Source organism: Coccinella septempunctata, chromosome 3 (assembly GCF_907165205.1).
Source record: "Coccinella septempunctata chromosome 3, icCocSept1.1, whole genome shotgun sequence".
NCBI lineage: Eukaryota > Metazoa > Arthropoda > Insecta > Coleoptera > Coccinellidae > Coccinella > Coccinella septempunctata.
In genome coordinates, this window is record NC_058191.1 from 43928701 (window position 1) to 43944265 (window position 15565).

Genomic DNA, 15565 nt, shown 5'->3' on the forward strand with positions numbered 1-15565 from the left:
CGCTAATAGAACTCCAATCTCGCAGATGAGTAAGGATAAATTATGGAGGGTACCACCCTCCACAGTGAAAAGGTATTGTAAAGAGACAATGTTATTCAAAGGTGAAGGTACCTCGACTAAGACAGCTCATTTTTCAAATCTAAGACCGAAAATAAAGCGCTAGTTTGATTTTTATTTTCAATCAATTTTTTTAATTCGTATTCCTTTCAGTAAGTGGAACACAAAATATGCGTCAATTATGCAAATAGCCAGTGAATCTAAAATCTACTACACTATACTAGCTGTATACCGCTTCGAAGGACGAATTCTTTCAATAAATTTATCCAAGAAATGACAACCGCCTTGTGATGGAAATGCATACTCTATTACTTCGCCATCCAAATAATGTGAGGACCAATTGGACTGAAACAAAATACAAACAATACTTCGTCCGTAGAAGAATTATGCCGCTATCTCACATCCAACGGTGACCACATTTGAAAATACGTTCTAAATGAATAAAAATCATGTCTGCAGTTGTGAAAAGTAGAGAGAAGCGACGTAGTACAGTAGAGACGTCACTCGGTTTTGGGAAATTAAAAGGAGAAGGAACAAGTTCAAATGTTATTTACTTTTGACCAGACAAACTTTGGTCCTCCAAGCCAGATATTGATATTCATTGAACCAAGAAATAGAAAATTCATCCTCTAAACAGGGCCACCCATTACCATAAGTTATTGCTCGATAACTCTAACGAATGGATATATGTAATGGATATAAATGTTTTGACAACTGTCAATCAGAAAACTGGTGGATTTCTATCCAGTATTCGTGTTTGATATTCTTCCACATATGACCTTAATAATAATAAAAAATATCGATATACATATCGGTACGATTTCAAACATATCACAAGGATTTTACAGCTCTGGGATTTCATGCATCATAAAGATAAATATTAGTCAACAGACACTCTTCTCCACAATGAACCATATAAATGTTTGAAATCAAAGATTACGAATAAAAAAATATTGATTATTTATATCCAATATTTATATGAAGAATTTTTTATGTCGGTCTGTAAAAACATCGATTTTCTGTATAGATTCGATAGTTCGAATTTTATATCGATACATCGAAAAATAAATTGTCGCCAAAAAATATCGATATTCTAACCGTAGATATCTACGATTCTAACATCCCTAAACAACAGTTGTTAACTCCGGCAGAGACAGAGACCAAAGATTATAGAGTTACTCTATCTTTGACAGAGGCAGAGACAGTTCTCTGACTCCGGTTACAGCGCCAAATTTCGACGGTGAACAGAGACATCATGAACGTCGAATCATGGAGGTGAAGGAACCTACCTCCTTGCGCCAAATAGTACGCTATCGTCATCAAAGATATCTTTGGTAATATCTTTGATCGTCATAGACAAACTATCATGGATGGCTTATGGCCTTAATCCAAGGTATGGAGGTATGGAGAATAGCTCTCTACCCTACATATATGGAGGGTGAGAGACGAGAGTAGGAATCGTCCATACCTTGGTTTGGTGATACAAATTTTCGTTTGCTGAAAATTATATAAATTAGTGTTCTGTGCTGAAAATAGAAAAGTCTTTCTCATGACCACTAGAAGGCAGCACACTCGCAGCTCGATAAAGTTTTTGAGGTTTTTCAAATTTGCACAAATCTTCAGAATAGGGAAGTGTGTTTTATTCTTTGAATAAATAAAGGGTTTATTTTTATTTTCTGCGTCGGATTTTTTGACATTTGATATTTCGGATCTTTCGGTGATTTGCTGTTGGCAACCATTGAACGCTCTATTGAGTAAATTGAGTTTCAATGTTGGCAACACTCGTTTCTGTCGTGTTCGATTTGTCGTGTGTCAAAGATTTTTCTCCCTGTCTCTGTTAGAAAATTTTATATCCGTTTCTATGTCTTATTTAGCATCGTTTTGCAGGACGTAATATCAAAATCAGAAAATTTTTAACTCCTGTTGGGTAATTATTATTTTCAATTATTATCTTATTATCAGAGACAGGTTGACTCTGTCTCTTATTTAATTATGTTTATTCCTTAGTCGAATTTTATTGGGAAATTAACTCTTTTCTATTAAAACAATGGAAGATGATAAAGCATTAGTTGAAGAGGGTGAAATACATGACGATGATAATGATTCTACAAAAGGTATGTAAATATTTCCATGTTTCTGTTTCATATGACTAGGAATCAGTGGAATGATGAATAAATGTATACATATTTGAAATGTTTAAAGTTCAACTTCATATAGTTAATATATTAGTATTAGGTTCTAGGTAGCTCAATTAGCTGTTAATTAGGATATAAATTTATTGTAGACTTCCTGATAAAATTCACTGCGAACGAAACATTTCAATCAAAATCAGTATTTTTTGTTTATTATGTATTAAAAACCACTATGTTGATACAAACATTAGATATTATGGCATCGCTATGTAAAATATTTTGATAATCGGTGAGGGGGCTTTGAACAGCAAATTAACCAAATATTTTATAGATGATAAAGAAGACATTCCTGATAATTTTTTTGACGACTTTAATAATGAAGGCTTCATGGAAAGTTTACAAATAGTTGATTCCTTGGATGATACCAATCCAATTGAAGATGATGATGAAATTGATAATGAAGATAAAAGTGCCTTTGTAGAAGAAAAGTGCCAAGAAAAATCAAATGAGAAGTATAAACTGTACTAGATTATGGGGTTGAATTTATTCAAATAATTGCTTTCAGGAAGAAATTGAAGAAGTCAGAAGTTTATACGAAATCCCGATCTAAAGAAAGGAAATATCATAAGGAGTCCCCACATAAAAAAAGGAAATCTAATGAATCAGCACTCAGAAGGGATCCTAATAAAACAAAGAGGGATTTGGAGAAAGATAGGGAAAAATTTTTCAAAAAAAAAGAGCAAAAAGTTATATCAAAAATTGTCGAGACAGGCTTAGTTCCTCCTGGAATGGAAAGTGAGATGAATTTATCTGTTATTGAATCAGAGAAAAATGTGCAGATTGAAAAGAGAGAAAGGGGTAAAAGTGATTCAACTAAAGACAGATCTAAAGAGAGAAAAACTAGTAGAGAGAGAAGAAGTTCAATTTCTAAAGAAAGAAGAAGGAGGCGATCTAGATCCAGGAGTTATGGTAGGTACAGTCCTAGGTTTAGGAGTAGGAGTAGGAGTAGGGGGAAAAGAAGAGAACGAAGCAGGGAGAAAAAAAGCTTTGAAAGACGATTGAGATCAAGAAGTAGAGGTAGAATTTATGAGGAAGAGTTATATTCTCCTCCCCATAATAGAAAGAGACAGAGCCGAAGTGTTTCTGATAGAGAAAGATGGTTAAAAGAGAGGGACCGTTCTCCAGAAAGAAAATACCAAGGCATAATACGAGAAAAAAAAATGTCCTTTTTGGAGGAAATCAAATTGAAATTGAATGGAGAATTGGGCTGTTCCAGTGGAGGAGATACAGTAACATATCCTTTTCCAAAAAACCCAGTGCAACTAAATTTTCCATCAGATATCATGTACTCTGATATGGCGCCAGTTGGATCAGCTATACATCCTCAATATAACCAAAATTACATGATTAGTGAGCATTCATCAGTTAATGCTAATTATAATGAGGAATTTTTCATTGGAACTCAGTCTGCGCCTCCTATGAATATCCCCCAAATGATGCCTGTGGACCACCATAAGACTGTGATGGATCAATCGTTGATTCCAATTGAACCTTCAGCCCATTTATACTCTGCAGTGCCAGTTCCACCTCCAAATGATACATCAGAAATTTCTGCCAAAGTCTCAGAGGTATCTGTTATTTTTTTATATATTGAATAGAGTTAAAGGTAATTTTGTATCACAGTTTCCTCGCTCAGAATAATTGATTGCATTTTTGATCGTATTGTACAATTGATCATAATTAAATTTCTAGCAGGGTAGGATTAATTCAAATCTTCATGTAGTTAGGCTAATCAACGCTGCATAATAATTAATAGTACAATAATGTGAGGAATCTGGAATAGAAATTTAATACACCTCAATGTTTCAGCTTATAGCTCGTATATCAGCATCCACTAAATCTAGCCATAATCAAAGTGGAAAGTCTCCTAAGGTAGGAACAAATTTTCTAAGAATAATTCAAAAATTATTGCTATTTTTCATTTCAAGGCGGAGAAACAATGGTCTTTGACAGATTTTCTACATGTAAATCCTGCACCAGGTAACATACTAATATAAATTTTCAAGAACTATAAATTTTAATGTTGATAATTGACATTTTGGGTGAATCTCTCTACATTTTTTGAACACCAATTTTGTTAAGATATTGTAATAATCATTTATGTTCTCCGCAGAATATTCATCGGAATCAGATGCTTTGAAAAAAAAAATTAATGGTAAGTTCCCACTACTTTTTTGCTTGAAATATGCATATTTATTGAATATGGAATTTATAAAACTTATTTATTCAAATAAAAGTTTTTATTATTCATTCTTTCGTTTTTTTTTTTTAATTTTGTTTGAAAGATACCTTTACAAATGTACACATCATTACAGTTTTGTCAAGATGTCAAGATTTTTTGAAGGAAATAACTGGAGACAAAAAAATCAATGGAAAACTTAAGGTCACAAAAAACAGTCACCATCTAACGAGAAGTGAACAGAATGTTTCGCCATTGTTGCGTCAAAAACCCTTTAAGTTTTCTTTTAACACACCGTTGTCGGATAACAGCTACCAGGAAATCCTCAACAGAGCTTTGATAAAGACTGGAGTGGTTTCTGAGGTTATTGATTTAGTCGATGAAGAAGATCATGATGCTTCAATTAATAGAGCCACAAAAAGAAAAGTGCCATTCGAGGGGAATCCTGAACCTATGAAGAATATGTCGATGAAGATGTGTCAGACAGATCCTGTGAAATGCGAAGATTGTGAGAAGAGAAAAGCAGTGCAATATTGCAGTATCGGAATACAGTGTGGAGAAAGTGAGAGATATAATGTTGGAGTACAGGTGGTAGAAGAAGATATTTCAAACTTCAAATTTCCCAAGAATCAATCCCTGGCATATATGACACCAGCTCAACTTCTTGGTAGAAGCGATCCTGTGTCCAGCAGAGCCGAAAGTTTTGGAAATTCTTCAGATAGAAATCTACAGGCTGCATACCGGGATGCCCCAAATTGGAACAGGCCCAGGGATTACTATGACCAGCCAACTAGAGATTATTATGGAATTCCCAGGGAAGTGAATCGTGACCCTAGATTTCCTAGGTATTTATAAAATAATTGCAGCAATTTTTTTAGTTTATAAAGAATTTAGGTATATAGATATAGATGTTTATCAATCTAAGGCATTATAGTAGGGCATTTGATTTAATGTTGAATATGTATTCTTTGCTTCATATAATGATTATTATTATTATTTTGTAAATAAATAAATAAATGCCATAATTCTATTATGGAAAATTTTTGGTGCCCTCATTTAATTCTGTATTGCTTCTATTGCGATTAAAGTTGATAATTACATGATGTATTTTATTATAGCACAATTGAATATGTTGTATTTGTACTTGTCTTTGATTTTTATAAAGCCGGAAAACGGACATTGAAAATAATTTTTATTTGTCTTATTTAGTGGTGATCGGAAAAAGTCACAAATTGTGTGTAACATAACAGCAAGATTATACCATTTGCATCGATTCATTATCAATAAATATAGAGACATTTCGCTACCTTAAGAGCCAAATGCAAACAAAAAATTATTATGATGACTTCGTTGGACATTTGCATGAGAACCTTATCCATCTCCCAGTTTGACAAAGTTTGATCGGAGAATCGACGAATCGGATAAACGTCAATTTGTTTTCAATCGATAATTTAGTCATGAGCATTCAGAATACCATTCTTAAATCAAATTGTCATCTCAACAGCGTGGTGAAAAATTCGATGCTCACCACTACTATCTTCCAAACTATACCAGATAGAAATTCCCTTCGTTGACAAAAACTTTCCGCGTTTGCAGGTGTTCCAACTAGACGACCCACAAATTTTATTATCCTCTTTTGTTTTAGATTTGTAATGATAAATCGGAAATATATCAACATCATATTATGATGTGACAATGTCATTTTTCATTTGACGAATTTTGTACAAAATTATAGAAGGTGTTTCCGAATTTGAATGCATTTTTTTTAACAATAGGTACTTGTTTTGTGAAAAAACTAACTTTATTCGTAAAATTGCGGAATAGTGGAGAGAATGGTTCATTCCCCATCTCCGTAAATTGGGAAAATTAGGTGACGTCATCAGGCCTGCAGAGATGTTCGTGTGAATTCGTGTTCTGCGTGCTCGCTCGTCAGCCTCGGCTACAATAGTCTCTAATCGTTGCGGCAAACCAATCATAGTGCATGGATAGTGTAGGCCCGGTTACGTCACGCACAGTGGGAGTGTCAGATGAAATCGCTGAAATGAGTCGTCGAGTCTGTCCAGATGCAGAGAGAAACGCGCATGTCGAGATACCAGAACCCAGAAGATCCCGTTCACATGCACACGCGCGATAACTGTAATCGTGCTTTTGACGCAAGCAATCGCAATAATCTCGACTCACCCGTTTCATGCGCGTGTCGAGATATAAGGCTTAAAGGCTGCAGCACAAGTGCTTGGTAACAAGAAGGGGAAAAAAGTTAAGGTACTGATATTTTGAAAACCTATGCATTTCCGAGAAAATGCCCGAGAACGAGATAGTTGGCCAAGTATTAATTTCTCCGTCCTGGTTATCTGGCAATAATTGTGTAGACGACCTTTCTCACACGTATGACTTTTCAACCACAAAACCGTGGTTAGAATGTTGCATCTACTGTTTAAACTTTCAAACCGACCGCAGGTTGTCTGTGTGTGGGATACGTTCCCCTACTAATTCGCTACTCATCAAAGGCGTAATACAGTTTTGGTTGGATTGTCGTTGAATGAAAAGTGGTAGGAAAGGGCTATAGTTCTCATAAGATCGCCCAAATATTCCGGAATGCTTCTTTATTCCATTTTATTCTATAGCGCTTTCCTCGACAAGGACAAAATATGGAATAATAATAATAAATATGGGAGTGAACGAAATGATATTCTACGGAACAGGAGAGCATCCACGGGGAGGGGGGAGAACTGGTTGGAAATTACCCCCCCCCCTCAGAAAAGAGTTTTCCTCACTTCATTTAGGTGAGCTATTATCAATTGCCCCCCTCCTTTCTTCCGCTTTCTATAAGATAAAATAGTTTAGGTCGGTCCCATAAAAATTGCAAAGACGCCTATTATTTAGACTCTGGGTGTGCCACTGCTAGGCAATGAAAAAAAGCAAAGGAATGAAGGCATAGTTGTACAGTTCAAATTCGAGTCCACTTTAATGTTGATGTCGCGATATCAACATACATTTAGTAAACTACAATATTGCTCCATAACGAAAACTCAAAATGATCAAACCATAGATAAAATAGATGGAACATAAGCTATTTTCCAGTCTGTTCAATTGTCCAATAATTCCCTCTCCAGGCAACCACCAATGAAATAAATTTTCGCTTGTATTCCCCTCCTGATCGCTTCTATATTTCTAAGACGGCGTGTGTATTTGTAATTGTCAAAATATTATTTCAATCATTCACGTCGTGATATTTTGGAAAATATGCTGCGATGTGCCATAAAAGCTTGTATTTGAAATAAAAGTGCAATTTACACTTGAAAGAGGAAAGCGATTCACTTTTTCCGATATATATATATATATTTTGATATTTTATTCTTGTTTGAGTTCACGACTTTATGAAATCAGGGAAGGGAGTTAGGGGACGCCAGGGTCGAATTCTGTTTGAATTCGATGTGATGATTTTTGCCTACATTGAAATGTTGAGTTAGTACATTAAAATAATTGATTTAAATTTTAGTTTCTCAAGAACTGAAACCAGACGGCACTAGTGGAGAGTTGCATTGGGTCTTGAAAACAATTTACACTTCTCTTGTAATTTACACTCCAGCAGTGGCGGATTTACCATAGAGGCTGAGTAGGCTAAAGCCTAGGGCGGCAGATTTTAGGAGGCGGCAAATTTGGGGACAATTTTTTTTGAACCCATTATAGAAACTGAAATACTTGTATTTCAAAGCTATTTTAATATCTATCTACATCTGATTCTCCCGAAATATTGAAAAAACTGAACAAGTATTGCATCATCATTTTGCCCTGCATGGTTATTATTTTCCTGTTTCCCTCTTATTTCGGCCGCATTGGACTCTTTACTGAAACATCGTGAGGGTGAAAAATTTTTGGTGATTCTGAATCGTTGGGATGTTTAATGTGTTTCTTCGGTTCCTACGAAAACACAATTCAAGAAATGTTTGTCCAAACTTCGATATAGCAGTTCGTACCTATGGTTCTATGTATATACCAGCGACAAATGGTTCGGGTGAGAGAAGCTTTTTTTGCTTGAAAAAGGTGAAAAGTTAGGTACCTAAGAACCACAATTAAGGCAAGAAAAGTTGAACGCTTTGGTTTTGTTGTATATAGAGTCAGAACTAATAAACAAAATTTCATATGACGACATAGCTGAAAGATATTTCAACAGCGGGTTTCATAAAACTTTGATTTTATGATCAACGATTTGACAGTCACTTGATTTCTAAAACCAAATCACTGAAAACCTTTTCATTTTTGAATATATTAAACAAGTAGCAATTGAGAATAATTTAGTGCACCTATAAACATCATAATTTGATGCGAGAATGATATTCTAAATGATCTTGACTGAATTATAACTTGTGGAAGGTCTTTCCTTTTTTGTACCCCTGCTTAGTTACAGCCCCCTAAATATGGCGCCCGAAAAACAGTTTTCAAATTTTTTTTATTGAAAATCAATAAACTGACACGTATTAAATCAAGCAGACATTTTATACGGGCGGGAAGGCATTAAAAAAAATGTTAGGTTCTCTTTGTCTGTGATAGAAAGGGGTAGAAAAAGCCATCCCAGATCTTTGTTCAGCAAGAAACTTTTTCGATATTTATGTTTTACTATGAAAAATTAAGTTTGGATAACTAAATCCATTCTCAAAAATAAGGCGATTTCTTGCTAAAATTCACGGTACAAAAAATTGATCATGATGATAGCGTGAGTCGTAGAGGCTGGAATCATTTCTGAACTAGAATTTATCTAGTAAGCGGATGTAATTTTGATATGACAACTGACTTGTTTTGATTAACTTTGATTCAGTTACAATTATTTGTTGATTTGGCTATCATCTTGAGAATTTTGTCACATACTCATTAAAATGATTGTGTGCGCAAACGCAGAAATGTTCGATATGCACTTTGTGTACGGTCTTTTTTCTGAAAAACCGTGAATTTTAGCAAGATACTACACAAGACCTTATTTGTTAAGAATGGATCAAGCTATCCAAAATCAATTTTTTTATTGTGATATATGGATATGGAGAAAAGTTTCTTGCGGAACAATGTTTAGGGGTGGCTTTCAATAGCTAACACTTTCAATCATAGAGGAACAGCACCGAAAACTTCCCCGCATAAAATATCTGCTTAATTTCATTCTTGTCAGTTTTTCGATTCTCAAGAAAAAAAGAAAAGAATTTAATTTTTCGCAACTATTCCTATGCACCATGTATATATTATATTTGCTGTTTGTTTTCGTCTTTGCTACTTGTTTTTATAGTTGCTGAACTATATGCTGAACTTGAACTAAATAATTATGGTAAGAGCGGCAAAATTTGAATAGCCTACTGGCGGCAAATATGTAAATCCGCCACTGCACTCCAGACTTCAGTATAATGAGAGAAATCGACTTTTACCGGGATACCATCCCGAGTGAGGTAAGATAAGTACTTTACCACTTTGTTAACTCGCTTTCTTGTCTGAATATCACTTTGTTTGGAATTTTGCGAGTGATTTCTGACCATTTCTATGTTTGTGGTGAAATTTGTTAGATTCTCTTCCTCCTATAATATATCATGCTTTTTTGTACAAACATCCTTCCTGGTTCCGAGATGAACAGTAGAACGAGATTTTAATTGCTTTAACAATTTTGTAATTATAGCCAATACTGTGCCACACCTGTCATCAATACTGGAGTTTTTGAAGAAAATGGAAGGAAAATGGGATCAAAATCATCAAACAAAAATGCCAGTTCAGGATTTGCAGAAGAAATGAAAGCGTCTTGTAGTTCAAGGATAAAACAAGTAAGATACATTCCTACCCAGGGTGGTACAAAAAATTCCTTATAAACTACTATGGTGAATAGAACTCGTCTAAGGAATGTAAATCCATAAAAAGGAGCAAAAGGTCATTGATCATGAACGGTCATGTTTTGAGGTACACGGCGTTGACCTTTTTTTGAAAATCAAAAAAGTTTCCTTTATTTCTAAGATATATTTCAATGGCAATGTAAAAATTATGCTACTACTCTTATTATGATTACAATATTATATATGACCATTCAAATGGAGCTCGGATATTCCCAATATTTTTATGAGTTATTAAAAAAAAATGTCTGTTATTAGGATACCTCATATCTCGAAGTGAAATTTCATTCGAAAAATTGTTACAGGTATAAACACGTGGAGAACAGAAATTGAAAAACAGCTAGTTGAAATCAGAAAACCGATGTAAGAAGACACGTGTGTCGTCAGTAGTTGCTACCCTACAAGCCGTTCTCAATTCATTGGAAGGAAAAATTCAAGATGAAATCTTGAAAAGCCGAGGCAAATACCTAATGTAAAATTTCGTCGAAGACAGCTGCATGCATAAAAAAACATAAATATGTCAATGACCTCAAACTATTTCCTCTAAAGTTACATTATTATTGAGTTAAAGCTTACAGTTTCGAAAAAAGAGCTCTCAATTATGATGCACTTCATCACCGAAAAGCACTTTCGTTGTATAAAAATTTGAAAGGAGAAGCAGGTTGTTGAAGTATTTGAGTTGATGAAAATGAAAGTTCAAAAGTCTGCTTATTAGTATCTATGCAATATAACTTTATTCAACTTAAAACTGCCCATAAAAGGAAAAAAATGATGCTTCATCTAAAATTGAGGGATTCTTTTATGGGTGGGTAACTGTATGCAATAAGAAATCATTTCTGATTTTACAATCATTGGTACATGTCTACAGTATTACGTTACTTTTTCATTCCCCAAAATGTGTTCAGAGGATCTCTTCAATGAACAAACTCTTAGATTCTCAGGTATGCAGATTCCATAAAAAAAAACTGCTTCCACTTCTATTGATCTGAGTATTAACCATATAATATGTTCTTTTTATTGAGGATAAATTAAAGACCCAATTATGCGTTTCTCTGTGAATATCAAAGATTTATTTTTTACTAATATACAAAACAATATTGTCGGTTTACCTGTAAATATCAAAGAAACAACATTTAAAGCCTTCAATTACAATTTCTTTTATCGAAAACGGAATTATTTTAGAAATCAAAGTTAATCCGTCACAATTATATCAAATAATACGAACTTCAAATATGACAAAACTAGGATCAGGTAACACGACACATTTTTCTTTACCCCATTAAAGGGAATTTATTTGATAAAAGTAATTTTTGGTTTTCAGTGTATACTTAGTGAATAAAATTTTAAATAATCTGTATGTAGGTTAGGGTCATATTGACCATTAGTGTATGGTAACATTGTATTCGAAATAAATTCTTTTTTACATCAGGTGTTTAGGTATTATTACTTCTACATCCCTACTACCAACGAGGTCAAGCAAGGAAATATTGCCACGTTCTTATTGATTCACCTAATTCAAAGAAGCATTAGTATGTCAACAATAGATTCCTTAGAACTAAAACATTAAATTCAAATTCTGGCTCAGACCCGGTCAGGTCAGGGTACCTACCCTCTATATCACTATGTGGCAAAAGTAAGAAAAAAAAAAGATTCGTTAATTGGTTTATTACAATTCAATTTAGATATATCAATCTCAAGTTATACAATTATTCAAATATCCAAAAAAAAGATAGTTCCAATCTTAAAAAAAATCATGCAGGGAGACTTCTCATCATAGCCAGAATTCCATGAAGTTTAAGAAAGTTATAAGAGAACTGATAGTGAAATTTATGAAATAGAAACAAGAATAATGAACTTTGATAGTAGAATTTAGAGATTGCAAAAAAAATATAATACAAGAATAAAGTTACATATCTACATCATTTGTTGATGCTACCGTAGCAATTGGAGCACTCTAGAAGTAGTAGTTTACGAGAGAATTGACCCCGAAATATGCCATTTCTAGGCCTCTGAGTTAGCCATTTTACGGCCTGGTAGTTCTACTCGCTTCTAGTGATGGTCCGGCATGTAGATGCAACCGGCCGCGAGGTTAGGTGAGGTTAGAATCGCGCCGTTAAGCCGAAAGAAAGAAAAGGTCCCCCTCTCCGATTTTGAAAATATTTGGCACAGAGATTGGGTTCGATGAGTAGATGACACGGTTGAAATTTCAGCTCAGGCAAACTAGTATTTTGGGAGAAAATTGAGGCCGAAATATGACATTTCTAGGCCTCCGATTTTGCCATTTTGCGGCCTGGTGGTTCTGTTCGCTTCTAGTGATCGTCCGGCATGTAGATGCAACCGGCCGCTAGGTTAGGTGAGGTTAGAATCGCGCCGTTAAGCCGGAAGAAAGAAAAGGTCCCCCTCTCCGATTTTGAAAATATTTGGCACAGTGATTGGGGTCGATGAGTAGATGACACGGTTTAAGTTTCAGCTCAGGCAAATCATAATTGTGGGAGAAAAATGACACCGAAATATGACATTTTTAGGCCTCCTAGTTTAGCCGTTTTTGCGGCCTAGTCGTTCTACTCGCTTCTAGTGATCCTCTGGCATGTAGATGCAACCGGCCGCTAGGTTAGGTGAGGTTAGAATCGCGCCGTTAAGCCGGAAGAAAGAAAAGGTCCCCCTCTCCGATTTTAAAAATATTTGGCACAGTGATTGGGTTCGATGAGTAGATGACACGGTTAAAATTTCAGCTCAGGCAAACTAGTATTTTGGGAGAAAATTGAGGCCGAAATATGACATTTTTAGGCCTCCCAGTTTAGCCATTTTTGCGGCCTAGTCGTTCTACTCGCTTCTAGTGATCCTCTGGCATGTAGATGCAACCGGCCGCTAGGTTGGGTGAGGTTAGAATCGCGCCGTTAAGCCGGAAGAAAGAAAAGGTCCCCCTCTCCGATTTTAAAAATATTTGGCACAGAGATTGGGACCGATGAGTAGATGACACGGTTAAAATTTCAGCTCAGGCAAATAATATTTGTGGAAGTTACGGTCGGTTGAACATCTTCAGGTCACGGATATTTTAGGTCCCAGAGGCAAACGCATAGGAAGAAAAGGGCGGGTGGGAAGCGTGGTTGGGAAGCTCGGGTAGAAAGAGTGGGTTGGAAGAAAAAAAAAAAAAAAAAAACGTGGGTTGGTAGGCGCGGAAAAAAAAAAAAAAACAAAAAACGTGGGTTGGAAAGTGCGGGTAGAATGCGTGGGTTGCGTTGGTGGGAGGCGTGGGTGGGTGGCGTGGGTGGGTGGCGTGTGTTGGGTTGCGTGTGTTGGGTTGCGTGGGTGAGGTTTCGTGGGTGGGAGGCGTGGGTTGGGAGGCGTGGGTGGGGGTCGTGTGTTGGATTGCGTGTGTGGGAGGCGTGTGTTGGGTTGCGTGTGTGGGGGGCGTGTGTGGGGGGCGTGTGTGGGGGGCGTGTGTGGGGGGCGTGTGTTGGGTTGCGTGTGTGGGAGGCGTGTGTTGGGTTGCGTGTGTGGGGGGCGTGTGTGGGGAGCGTGGGTGGGGGGCGTGGGTGAGGTGCGTGGGTGGGGGGCGTGGGTGAGGTGCGTGGGCTGGGTTGCGTGGGTTGGGTTGCGTGGGTGAGGTTGCGTGGGTTGGGTTGCGTGGGTGAGGTGCGTGGGTTGGGGTGCGTGGGTGAGGTGCGTGGGCTGGAGTGCGTGGGTGGGAGGCGTGGGTTGGAGTGCGTGGGCCGGAGTGCGTGGGTGGGAGGCGTGAATTGCGTGGGTTGGGTTGCGAGGTTGAGGTGCGTGAGCTGGGGTGCGTGGGTGAGGTTGCGTGGGTGAGGTGCGTGAGCTGGGATGCGTGGGTGAGGTGCGTGGGCAGTGGTGCGTGGGTTGGGATGCGTAGATGGGATGCGTGGGTGGGAGGCGTGTGTTGTGGTGCGTGGGTGAGGTTCGTGGGTAAGGTGCGTGGGCTGGCTTGCGTGGGTTGGGTTGCGTGGGTGCACGGTCCCTGAGATATCGACTTTAATTTTGAGGAGGGGGTTTTGGTGGGTGAGAGCCCCACACGAATCCGCAGCATTGCACCGCCCGCTGCGGAGAAGCCGGTTATCGGTTTCCCCCTACCTCGTGGGCACAAAAAAAAAAAAAAAAAAAAAAAAAAAAAACCTCGGTTAGGTTAGGTCGAGGTTAGGTTAGGTCGAGGTTAGGTTAGGTCGAGGTTAGGTTAGGTCGAGGTTAGGTTAGGTCGAGGTTAGGTTAGGTCGAGGTTAGGTTAGGTCGAGGTTAGGTTAGGTCGAGGTTAGGTTAGGTCGAGGTTAGGTTAGGTCGAGGTTAGGTTAGGTCGAGGTTAGGTTAGGTCGAGGTTAGGTTAGGTCGAGGTTAGGTTAGGTCGAGGTTAGGTTAGGTCGAGGTTAGGTTAGGTCGAGGTTAGGTTAGGTTAGGTTAGGTTAGGTTAGGTTAGGTTAGGTTAGGTTAGGTTAGGTTAGGTTAGGTTAGGTTAGGTTAGGTTAGGTTAGGTTAGGTTAGGTTAGGTTAGGTTAGGTTAGGTTAGGTTAGGTTAGGTTAGGTTAGGTTAGGTTAGGTTAGGTTAGGTTAGGTTAGGTTAGGTTAGGTTAGGTTAGGTTAGGTTAGGTTAGGTTAGGTTAGGTTAGGTTAGGTTAGGTTAGGTTAGGTTAGGTTAGGTTAGGTTAGGTTAGGTTAGGTTAGGTTAGGTTAGGTTAGGTTAGGTTAGGTTAGGTTAGGTTAGGTTAGGTTAGGTTAGGTTAGGTTAGGTTAGGTTAGGTTAGGTTAGGTTAGGTTAGGTTAGGTTAGGTTAGGTTAGGTTAGGTTAGGTTAGGTTAGGTTAGGTTAGGTTAGGTTAGGTTAGGTTAGGTTAGGTTAGGTTAGGTTAGGTTAGGTTAGGTTAGGTTAGGTTAGGTTAGGTTAGGTTAGGTTAGGTTAGGTTAGGTTAGGTTAGGTTAGGTTAGGTTAGGTTAGGTTAGGTTAGGTTAGGTTAGGTTAGGTTAGGTTAGGTTAGGTTAGGTTAGGTTAGGTTAGGTTAGGTTAGGTTAGGTTAGGTTAGGTTAGGTTAGGTTAGGTTAGGTTAGGTTAGGTTAGGTTAGGTTAGGTTAGGTTAGGTTAGGTTAGGTTAGGTTAGGTTAGGTTAGGTTAGGTTAGGTTAGGTTAGGTTAGGTTAGGTTAGGTTAGGTTAGGTTAGGTTAGGTTAGGTTAGGTTAGGTTAGGTTAGGTTAGGTTAGGTTAGGTTAGGTTAGGTTAGGTTAGGTTAGGTTAGGTTAGGTCGAGGTTAGGTTAGGTCGAGGTTAGGTTAGGTTAGG

The 15565-nt window shown here is 37.4% G+C and overlaps 2 protein-coding genes and 1 long non-coding RNA gene across 3 annotated transcripts; 1 reads left to right on the forward strand and 2 right to left on the reverse strand.

Moving 5' to 3' along the window:
• The first annotated feature begins 1845 nt into the window (after nucleotides 1–1845).
• On the forward strand, nucleotides 1846–5528 carry LOC123309561 (zinc finger CCCH domain-containing protein 13-like). The gene is made up of 8 exons (XM_044892737.1): nucleotides 1846–1984; nucleotides 2065–2171; nucleotides 2521–2701; nucleotides 2755–3817; nucleotides 4059–4121; nucleotides 4178–4229; nucleotides 4363–4404; nucleotides 4565–5528. The coding sequence occupies exons 2-8, from the start codon at nucleotides 2105–2107 to the stop codon at nucleotides 5281–5283; spliced, it is 2187 nt and encodes a 728-aa protein (XP_044748672.1). The 5' UTR covers nucleotides 1846–1984; nucleotides 2065–2104; the 3' UTR covers nucleotides 5284–5528.
• Nucleotides 5529–11069: 5541 nt separating this feature from the next.
• On the reverse strand, nucleotides 11070–11675 carry LOC123309562. Its single transcript, XR_006537270.1, has 2 exons — nucleotides 11396–11675; nucleotides 11070–11338 (listed from the first exon to the last, which is right to left on the reverse strand). It is a non-coding gene; the product is annotated as an uncharacterized LOC123309562 (long non-coding RNA).
• A 160-nt stretch (nucleotides 11676–11835) lies between these two features.
• On the reverse strand, nucleotides 11836–14331 carry LOC123310445 (extensin-like). The gene is made up of 2 exons (XM_044893913.1): nucleotides 13525–14331; nucleotides 11836–11841 (listed from the first exon to the last, which is right to left on the reverse strand). The coding sequence occupies exons 1-2, from the start codon at nucleotides 14329–14331 to the stop codon at nucleotides 11836–11838; spliced, it is 813 nt and encodes a 270-aa protein (XP_044749848.1).
• Between the last annotated feature and the right edge of the window lie 1234 nt (nucleotides 14332–15565).